Raw genomic sequence first — 10,955 nt, 5'->3', positions numbered from 1 at the left:
CTGACACTTTTTAGATATCTATTGATCATAGAAAAGAAATATATGAAACTAATATATGTATAAGATAAGAGAATATATGTTATAAATAAAAGGACATAAACCATATAAAAATGTTCAATGTTACTATTAATTAAATAATAATAACTATTGAACATTAAATCAAAGAAAATCAAAGAAATACATGTTTGTTTTTAGTATATAATAAAAACAAAGTATATATCAATAATATTGAATGTTACTATCATTTTAAAGATATTGATGAAATCTTCTAAATGATATAATATGTTATAATAATATCCATGCTTTCTTATATATTTTTATTAAACTAAGGCAATGCAATAAAAAGATAAGCATATAAAATAGGATTTTAAAAAGAAAATGTTTAACATCAATTTTTATATTTATAATAAAGGGTTTAGGTCATTTTTGGTCACTTAATTTTTGGTCACTTAACTTTTATACTCATTTGGTCACTTAACTATTTTTAAGTTTTAAAAGGTCATCAAACGTTTGACTTTGTGTTCATTTGGACACTTAACTTTTGGTTTGGTGACACATTAGTCACCTAACGTTTAGATTTGTGCTTATTTAGTCACCTAACTTTTAAAATTGTGCTCATTTAGTCACTAAACTTTTAAAAAAAATTAAAAGTTAATGACTAAATGAGCACAATATTAAAAGTTTGGTGACTAAAAGTGACCAAAACAAAAGTTAAGTGATTAAATGAGCACAAAGCCAAAAATCTTGATCAACTTTTAAAATTAAAAAGAGTTATGTGACCAAATGAGCACAAAAACAAAAGTTAAGTGATTAAAAATGACGTAAACCCTATACAAAAAGTGCAATCATTAGTTTGTTCAGTATATATGGTTTTATACCATGTTATTTTTTATACTAGTTTACACCCTAAAAAGAAAAACACTTTTATAATGTAATTTGAAAAAAAAATCATAAAAAAATGTTAATGATTTAACAAATAATATATTTTGTTTCGTCTTCATATTTTGCTAATAATGTTTTTTTATACATATTTAACCATTGAACTTGATTTACATGTTAAATAAAAAAATTTATATTACTTATAACAACCCATAATATTTTTTTTTGTTAAACATGAAACAAATATTCAATGTTTAATATATATATATATATATATATATATATATATATATATATATATATATATATATATATATATATATATATATATATATATATATATAGGGTTAGGTTAATGTGTTTTTTTCATTTATTGTGTGCTAGAATGCACCAATAGAAATTTAGTAAAATTAAATAATCTTTTAATTAAGTGTATATATATATATATATATATATATATATATATATATATATATATATATATATATTAAATGATTTCCATAATTGTATATATATTAAATGACACCATAATTATAATTCTCATTTTATATAAACTAATCAAATCCGTCATTAATGTCAGCAATAACATTCTTTCAGAATGAATTTGCATCCAGGTTTTATGTATAGATTCGTGTTTTGTTTTAAGACACACTCACTTAAAATTCAATAAAGTTGCATGGAATATGAAGAACGACTCCGATAGAATACAATCTCATTATTCTAGATACGAATTCATTGTAAAAGAATATTATTGCTGACATTATTACGACTTTAATTAGTTTCCATAAAAAAAGAAATTGTAATTATGGATATCATTTAATATACATATGATTATGGAAATCATTTAATATCTATCTTTATTTGATTAAATAATAATTTAATTTTTACTAAATTCTTATTGGTGCATTGTAGCACACAATAAATATGAGAAACATTTTCCAACTCTTCTATTAACCTATTCTAGTTGGTGAGAGAAATGTGTTTACTTGAACAAAATGATAACTTGTAATGATTATATATGTATAAATGATATACTGTATTTTCGTATTAAACAAAGTTGAATGATGTTTTTTTTTGTATAATTTTGAAACTGTGTTACCCTTCTAAGTTATTTTTATGGATTAGATTAATTATCAATTGATCCAAAATACATCACTGAGGAATATAATGTTTGAGCAATGACACACACGTTGAATTTAACTTTAATGACTTAAAATGATATTATACTTTGCATTCGCGTTCACATTTAGCAAACATTATTTTATACACACTTGATCAATGAACTTGTTTCACATGATCAAAAAAGGTAATACTACCACTAACAACATGTAACAATACTTTTTTTAATAAGTGAAACTAGTTCCATGTCAAATATGTAAAAAAAAACATTGTTATAATTGAAACAATATATGTTACCATTTTAAGTCATTAACTTTAAAAAATCTAATTCATTTATTGTTATAGTTAAAACTACATTATTGGTTAATTAATGGGATCTATAGAAATTATCATTTGATTTAATAAATTATTTAAATACACATACAGTTCTAATTCTAATTAAATATTTAATAATATTTATTCTTATATATGAAAATTTTCTTTTTGTTGTTTAAAATTAATAAATCAAGTTCTTTATCGTAAAAATAAGAAATTATACCATGTTATCATCATATATTTCATTTTTTCTATATGTTTATTAGTGAAACTCGCAAAATAAATATGGATCTAATGAGATATATCAGAAGTTTAAAAACATTTGAATTTAAGTGGATAACTCTTTTAGTATGAATTAAAACGGGTTTGGTCATCTTAGGTGATTGACCGACACTTTTTAGATATCTATTGATCATAGAAAAGAAATATATGAAACTAATATATGTATAAGATAAGAGAATATATGTTATAAATAAAAGGATATAAACCATATAAAAATGTTCAATGTTACTATTAATTAAATAATAATAACTATTGAACATTAAATCAAAGAAAATCAAAGAAATACATGTTTGTTTTTAGTATATAATAAAAACAAAGTATATATCAATAATATTGAATGTTACTATCATTTTAAAGATATTGATGAAATCTTCTAAATGATATAATATGTTATAATAATATCCATGCTTTCTTATATATTTTTATTAAACTAAGGCAATGCAATAAAAAGATAAGCATATAAAATAGGATTTTAAAAAGAAAATGTTTAACATCAATTTTTATATTTATAATAAAGGGTTTAGGTCATTTTTGGTCACTTAACTTTTCGTTTTATACTCATTTGGTCACTTAACTATTTTTAAGTTTTAAAAGGTTATCAAACTTTTGACTTTGTGTTCATTTGGACACTTAACTTTTGGTTTGGTGACACATTAGTCACCTAACTTTTAGATTTGTGCTCATTTAGTCACCTAACTTTTAAAATTGTGCTTATTTAGTCACTAAACTTTTAAAAAAATTTAAAAGTTATTGACTAAATGAGCACAATTTTAAAAGTTTGCTGACTAAAAGTGACCAAAACAAAAGTTAAGTGATTAAATGAGCACAAAGCCAAAAAGCTTGATGAACTTTTAAAATTAAAAAGAGTTATGTGACCAAATGAACACAAAAACAAAAGTTAAGTGATTAAAAATGATGTAAACCCTATACAAAAAGTGCAATCATTAGTTTGTTCAGTATATATGGTTTTATACCATGTTATTTTTTATACTAGTTTACACCATAAAAAGAGAAACACTTTTATAATGTAATTTGAAAATAAAATCATATAAAAATGTTAATGATTTAACAAATAATATATTTTGTTTCGTCTCCATATTTTGCTAATAATGTTTTTTTATACATATTTAACCATTGAACTTATTTACATGTTAAATAAAAAAAATTATATTAATTATAACAACCCATAATATTTTTTTTTTGTTAAACATGAAACAAATATTCAATGTTTAATATATATATATATATATATATATATATATATATATATATATATATATATATATATATATATTAAATAATTTCCATAATTGTATATATATTAAATGATACCATAATTATAATTCTCATTTTATATAAACTAATCAAATCCGTCATTAATGTCGGCAATAAAATTCTTTCAGAATAAATTTGCATCTAGGTTTTATGTATAGATTCGTGTTTTGTTTTAAGACACACTTATTTAAAATTCAATAAAGTTGCATGGAATATAAAGAACGATTCTGATAGAATACAATCTCATTATTCTAGATACGAATTCATTGTAAAAGAATATTATTGCTGACATTATTATGATTTTAATTAGTTTCCATAAAAAAAAATTATAATTATGGATATCATTTAATATACATATAATTATAGAAATAATTTAATATCTATCTTTATTTGATTAAATAATAATTTAATTTTTACTAAATTGTTATTGGTACATTGTAGCACACAATAAATGTGAGAAAGATTTGAACATTTCTCTCTCTCTCTCTCTATATATATATATATATATATATATATATATATATATATATATATATATATATATATATATGAGCACCAAAAAAAATATATTATCTTTTTAAGTCTAAACTCAAGAAAGTTCATTTGGTATAATTTTTAAATTTTTTTAGAAAATAAGGTCTTCAAAACTCTTAAGTGGAAATGTAAATTAACTTGAAATAATGGCTGAGCAGGAAATCACGGTGAGCGATCATCGAACTTATGTCTACATATCTGAACGTAGGAGAAAGCTTTAGACACAAATAGAATTGTAAATTCTTCCAAACTAAAGAAATAATAGATTTTAGAAATTTATGTGTATAGGAATATGAGATTTTTAATTCCCAAAATAAAATACGAAATTCGCCATTGAAGAAGAGGGGGGGGGGGGGGGGGGGGGGGGGGGGGGGGGGGGATGGGATATTCCCAATATTTCATGATTGCTTATTTTATTGCAATGATATCATCTATTTTATTGAGTTCTTATTGACACAATCACTATCAAGTGTTATTTGTCTATCCCCGAGAGTCCATAACCAGATATATTTAAAAATATTATATTTCTAGAAGTTCTTTTAATTTTGAGTGGGAAAAGAGCATAAAATCTACCTAAATATATAAAGAAATCACGAGGAGATACTATTTTATACTATATCTAAATGCAATCTGATATCCAGCGATGCATTAATTACTTAGGTTTTTTAACAGCTTTAAAAAGGGGACCAGTTTTGGGAGAGATCTCTATCTTCTCCAAATCATTTGACAGATTTAAAGAATTAAGAAGGAAGGGAAGTCTAATTCTCAAGCAAGAAAGATTTTAAGAGATCATAAAGATATCATCAATATGAATTATTTTAGAGGTGCTTCAGGAAATGAGAGATCTGCAGGTGGATCATCGTCAAGAAAAGGCAAAAAGAGTAACTCAGACAAACCAAAACAACCCCAGAGAGGCCTTGGTGTTGCTCAGTTAGAGAAGATTAGACTCCATAGCCAATTGGGGTTTCATCCACAGGTATGCCCCATCTCTCTCAACCTTACACATTTAGTCAACTTTCATGAGACGACTTGTGCGAGTAGTTTTGATCAAACTGATCATGCCTCGGGATTCAAAGCCTGATAGCTTTGAGATACCTGGTGGTTTGATTGGGACTCCAGACATATGGGTTCTAGTTGACCAACTACACAACACTTTAGGTTTCTTTACTCTACTTCGTAACTTCTTGTTGGAGATTGTATGATTGAATGTATGTATATATATATGCAGGAGGATGTCAGAATTCAAACAGCATATTCGCCACCCTCTTCTTTCTCATATACATCATCATCGACAACATATAACACCTCACAAGGACAACAAAACATCATGGTGTGTGCTAAATAATTCTCATATTTTCTAAATAATCACTATATATGACGAATTCCTCCTTTTAAATTCCTTTTAGTTGATAATATAAGACCTAGGGATCCGTACCTTTGGTCCTTTGCCATTGCTAGATTGAGCTTTTAGGTCATGGCTTAAATCCAACATTATTTTTTGCGAAAACTGTTATTGACAGACTAGGCGCATTCCTTTTATTTATTTTTTTTTAAAATTTACGATTGTTTTGCAGATGGCTATGGGCGAACTAGAAAGATCAAACACGATATATGGTCAAGCACAGTTTAGTAGTGACCCGAGGTATTATTCTTTTGGTTGTTTATTACTGCCAAGTCGATAGTTAATAACTTAATCTGTACTCCCTCTTCTCAAACAAAATCTACATTTTAATTAGTTTAAAATTTTCTTAATTTCAAAGTTGTCATAAATGCTGTTTATGTGCATGTTAACAAACTAAAATCTTGATACTTTCAAGAGACATGAAGAATTTTTAAGATCTGTGACACGATTAGACTATAATAAAGCAACTTGGTGGTGTAATCTCCGTAATTAATATGTCTACTTGATAGTTTTTATAAAGGTTAATCTATTATTGCCTTTATTTTCTCCATAAACAAAATGACACTTATATATTAACTTTCTTGTCATTTGAATAACAAAACTATAAATTCAAAATCCTTCTTACACCAAATTGTACCATTTTTTCTTTGAAAACGAACGTCAATTCTTTTCAAGAATTTACATCTCCAGCTGTTGATTAATTTAAACCTACCATCTTCGAACCAGATGGAATGTAAACAATGTTATATTTGAAGCTCAACATTATGGCCAACCAGGAATTACTAGACACCTCTTTCAAGTTGAAGTAGAGGTAAGTGTACATGGTGCAAAACGAGATGTTGCTTTGTTTCTACAAAACTAATGATTTGTTTTGTGCATAATAACATGTTTTTTGTAATTTATATCATATGTATAGGACTCGCTGAAGATTAGGAATGACTCAATGGGCTCTATCTCTCAGAATTCTAATTCAAATGGCAGTCAAGAATTGGATTTGGAACTAAGACTTTCGCTGTAGTAAAGTGTATACTCGTGAGGGTGCAAATATGTAACGATTTTCATCTTCTTGTTAAATCATAGATTCAAAAAGAACCAAAACCAGTCGGAAATTCCAAAGTTCTGGATGCAACTAATCAAGATTGTTGATTTTGTGTTTTTTGTTTTTTGGGTAGCCAAATCGCTATGCATGACTGGTTTCATAATTTGATTCAAATAGTCACTGAGGGATTGGTATAAATATTTATATGTTTTCCAGAAGACAAAACATCTTCAATACAAAAAGCAATATACTACATTCGTCTCCGAAGAGTTCACAATTGACGTTTTGACTTCAAAATGTGAAGTAAAAGTTTTCTTTTTGTAAGAAAAATGGTAATTGTTACTCTAATATAATTAAAAGAATTTTTTTGAGAGATTATTGGTTTAGCCACGGAATGGAATCAGTGTTTTTTAAAACCGAAACACACAGACACATCCTCACTAATCCTACTGCTACTTGTTTATCTTTTGTCTGCTATGGACTTGAACCCTCCACTACTTAGGAAAGGATACCATTCCAATGCACCTATACCAACAGGATGGAAGTAGTGAGTATTCCGTTGCAAATTTTAAAACTCGGTGTGTATTTTGAGATAAAACTAATACAAAACCCTAATATTTTACAAGATATTTATTGCGTAATGTCCAATACTCCTATACCGACCGAATGGAATTAGTGGGTACTTTGTTGCAAATTATTGAAATCGTCCCTATGGTTTGGTAAAAACTGCACGTTTGGTCCCTAACTTTTCTTTTGCACTAGGATCGTCCCTATGGTTTGAATTGTTGCATTTTTCGTCCCTTACATACATAAAGTTAGGGACCAAACGTGCAATTTTGATCAAACCATAAAGACGAAAAACATAACAAAATCAAACCACGGGGACGATCCGAGTGCAAAATAAAAGTTAGGGACTAAACGTGCAATTTTGAGCAAAACCATAGGGACGATATCAGTAATTTACTCCTAGGAAGGCAATAAGTAGGGTTTGGAGTAACATTGTTGGGACAACATCAGATCTACAGAATGTTGGACTAGAATTCAATAATGTGCTCCAAATCTGTTGGTTCAGGTTATAAGACTTTATTCTGGCATGACGAATGGGGGGGGGGGTGCTAATCTAAAATCTAGATTTCCAAATCTATGTAATCTTGAAAAAAAAGAAAATTTTCTTGGTGGGTGATAGGATTACAACTGATGGATTTACATAGGATTGGAAGGCTGGTCCATTTGAGTCGTCCCTGCCTCGAAATCTACCTCACTTGGAAACTACAATAGGGTCTTTTGTCCTAACCACTGAACAATATCGATAGCGTTGTGGGATTGCACCAGATGGTATTTACATAGTTAAGGCTCTTCGTAGCAAGTTGGTGGAATATACCCCTGCCATTACAGGTACTAAAATTAAGTCGATCAAGGAGGTCCTATTGAAGGTGTTATGCTTTATTTGGAAGGCAAAATGGGGAAGGATTCCAACAATAGAAAGTCTCGCCAATAGCTATATTCGTCCCTTCCCCATGTTGTGGATTCTGTCAAAACTCACATGAGTGTGTGCATCATAGTTTCATTGGGTGTGATTATTAAAAATTCACAAAGGAGTGGATCACGAAGTGGTGTGGTATCAATCTTGAGCTTGATAACTCCTTGGTTGATATAATAGATTTTACCCCACATGAGGTCATTGTCTAAAAAAAGGAGGATATTCAACGCTATCTGTTATGACATGGTTTGGTTCTTATGGAAGTGTAACACCCTGTTTCAAGTCGTTCCATAGTTAGGGGTCGTAACCCGAATATCAATTATCATAAGGATTCGGGCCTTGGGGAAGGAGAGGTTTAGACCCATTTGGATGTGGGCAATGTAGATTATGTGATCCAATTTGTGTTTTGGAGCCCAATGGTATAATTGGAAAAGTGGTGTTTCAGACTTCTTTTATGAATTAAGGATTTTAGTTCATTGTGTTTTAAGTTAAAAGTAATTAGATAAGGTTGTAGAGCTCCTCAATACCTTTTCGTGGATATAAAGATCGTCGAAATTGGAGTTGAAAGGAAGAAGTTATGACCGTTTGAAGTTAGGATGGTTTTGTGTTAAGTCGCGTAAGCTGCACGTACACAATGAGAGGCCCGATTGCGGATCTTAAGTACGCCAAACGTACAAGATGAGTACGCCAAACGTACAAGATGAGTATGTTGGGCGTACTCAGCTAAGTCCACTCTGCTGACTTTTGACCTTTTAACTTCTTAACTTTCGAATTGACTAGGATTTTGACAAAGTTGACCTAAGGGTATTTTGGGTATCTTGAGCTGTTTTCTGAGTTTTAATCATTATTTATTGGAGCAATGTGTGGTTGCAGCTATTTCGTTTGACTATGAAGTGAGTCTCCTCCCAGTGTTTGGTGGGTCGAAGGCACTAATGTCGGCCCATCGATTATTGTTAGTTGTATGCTAGTTGTAAGTGTGACTCTTGAATGTGTTGTATGTGTTTATATGTATTGTAACATCCCAAAAATACAGTCTAAAAATTTCATTTTTAATTCATTGTGAAAACCCTAATATCCAATATCATAATAAAAACCATGAGTAGTATGTCTCAAAATATCATAACAATGTCACATATCAAATCTCGTGTCAAAATATCATATCCAAATATCAGAGTCTAACTCCCAGGCTGAAGACTGTGATGTGTGCCATGCGATCATCCCGAGCCCTTCCCAGTGCTAGTGGAAGTACCTGAAACCAAAACTAAAAATCGTAAGCACGAAGCTTAGTGAGTCTCCCCAATCTACCACATACCATCTACACATAGCATATAACTAGGAGATACGGGCCTCGCCTACACTCGTGGAGATACGGGCCTCGCCCACACTCCGCTAACTGGGGGATACGGGCCCCGCCCACACTCCGCTATCCAGGAGATACGGGCCTCGCCCATACTCCACTGTCTAGGAGATACGGGCCTCGCCCACACTCCGCTATCTCTGAGGTACGGGCCTCGCCCATGCTCAGCTACTTTGAGATACGGGCCTCTCCCACACTCAGCTATGACGAGATACGGGCCTCGCCCACACTCAACTACTAAACCCAACATACAAGTATCACACAGACAACATGTAAGACTGACCTACTGTTCATACATCATAATCAACTACTACTATAAGATACGGGCCTCGCCCACACTCTGCTAAGATAGGATAAGGGCCCCGCCCACACTCAGCTACTATCATATCATACTACGAGCCGGCCTTGGTGCCGTAGACCCGTTCCTACTGAAGGAGAACTCACCTCGTATAACCGGCTGCTGATATCCCGAGTGAGAAATCCCTGTTTGCTGCTCCGGCAACTCTCCGGCTACAATCACATAACATTCTGAATCAACTGATGATTCCTCATGGAGTAAATAACCAATTTACCCCCTGGTCAAAGTCAAAGTCCTGGTCAGAGTCAACTTCCAGGTTGACTCTACTCGCCGAGTCCTACTATGGACTCGCCGAGTTCCCTAACTCACAATTTTCCAACTCACGACTCGACTCGTCGAGTCGGGGCGTAGACTCGTCGAGTCCCTCTACTTCCAGATCCTTGTCCTAACTCACTGAGTCCTCTTCCACTCGCTGATTCAACTCATAACTCTCAAATCGGGAAAATCGAGGGTTTGCGATCCGACTCGCCGAGTCCAATGAACGACTCGTCGAGTCCTATGCATGTCTTCACTATACCGTTGATTCTAATCGATTCCAGTGCATCCAATTCATAGATCTGAGCTTCTAGGGCCGATATAACACGTAAAGTTTCCAACTTTACGTACATGCATAGAGGTATGAAGCTAAAACACCAAAATAAGCTAGAAATGGAAACCTAGGGTTTGGAACAAGGCCTTGCTTTGCATAAAGGTAGCTACTTTGAGCTCCTGGAGCTCAATGATGTCCAAATCCATAGTTCCCTACCCTAAGCGAGCTCCAAACTCGAGTTTGGACCTTGAAATGTCCCAAAAGTGGCAAAACAAGCATATAAGAAGATCTACTAGGAAAATGAACAAGGTAGAGGCTTTATTACCAGATGAAGTAGCAAATAGGAAACTAGCTTCTGGATCTTCTTCTTCTCCTTTGCACCTTCT

The 10,955-nt window shown here is 31.1% G+C and overlaps 1 protein-coding gene across 1 annotated transcript; it reads left to right on the top strand.

The window, feature by feature from the left end:
* Positions 1–5,054: 5,054 nt before the first annotated feature.
* Positions 5,055–6,968, top strand: LOC145133448 (protein SPEAR3-like). The gene is made up of 5 exons (XM_079068390.1): positions 5,055–5,380; positions 5,633–5,734; positions 5,979–6,046; positions 6,533–6,617; positions 6,723–6,968. The coding sequence occupies exons 1-5, from the start codon at positions 5,213–5,215 to the stop codon at positions 6,822–6,824; spliced, it is 525 nt and encodes a 174-aa protein (XP_078924516.1). The 5' UTR covers positions 5,055–5,212; the 3' UTR covers positions 6,825–6,968.
* Positions 6,969–10,955: the final 3,987 nt, after the last annotated feature.

This window comes from Lactuca virosa, chromosome 8 (genome assembly GCF_052849685.1).
Source record: "Lactuca virosa cultivar CGN04683 chromosome 8, Lactuca_virosa_CGN04683_v6, whole genome shotgun sequence".
NCBI classification, from domain to species: domain Eukaryota; kingdom Viridiplantae; phylum Streptophyta; class Magnoliopsida; order Asterales; family Asteraceae; genus Lactuca; species Lactuca virosa.
This window is presented reverse-complemented; position numbering and strand designations above follow the sequence as displayed.

What these genes read in the sequence shown, in the direction of transcription:
- LOC145133448 (XM_079068390.1), top strand. Translation starts at nt 5,213, where the DNA reads ATGAATTATTTTAGAGGTGCTTCAGGAAATGAGAGATCTGCAGGTGGA. An exon ending in AAGGACAACAAAACATCATG is followed by an intron (nt 5,735 to 5,978) that starts GTGTGTGCTAAA and finishes ATTGTTTTGCAG; the next exon opens with ATGGCTATGGGCGAACTAGA. An exon ending in CAGTTTAGTAGTGACCCGAG is followed by an intron (nt 6,047 to 6,532) that starts GTATTATTCTTT and finishes TCTTCGAACCAG; the next exon opens with ATGGAATGTAAACAATGTTA.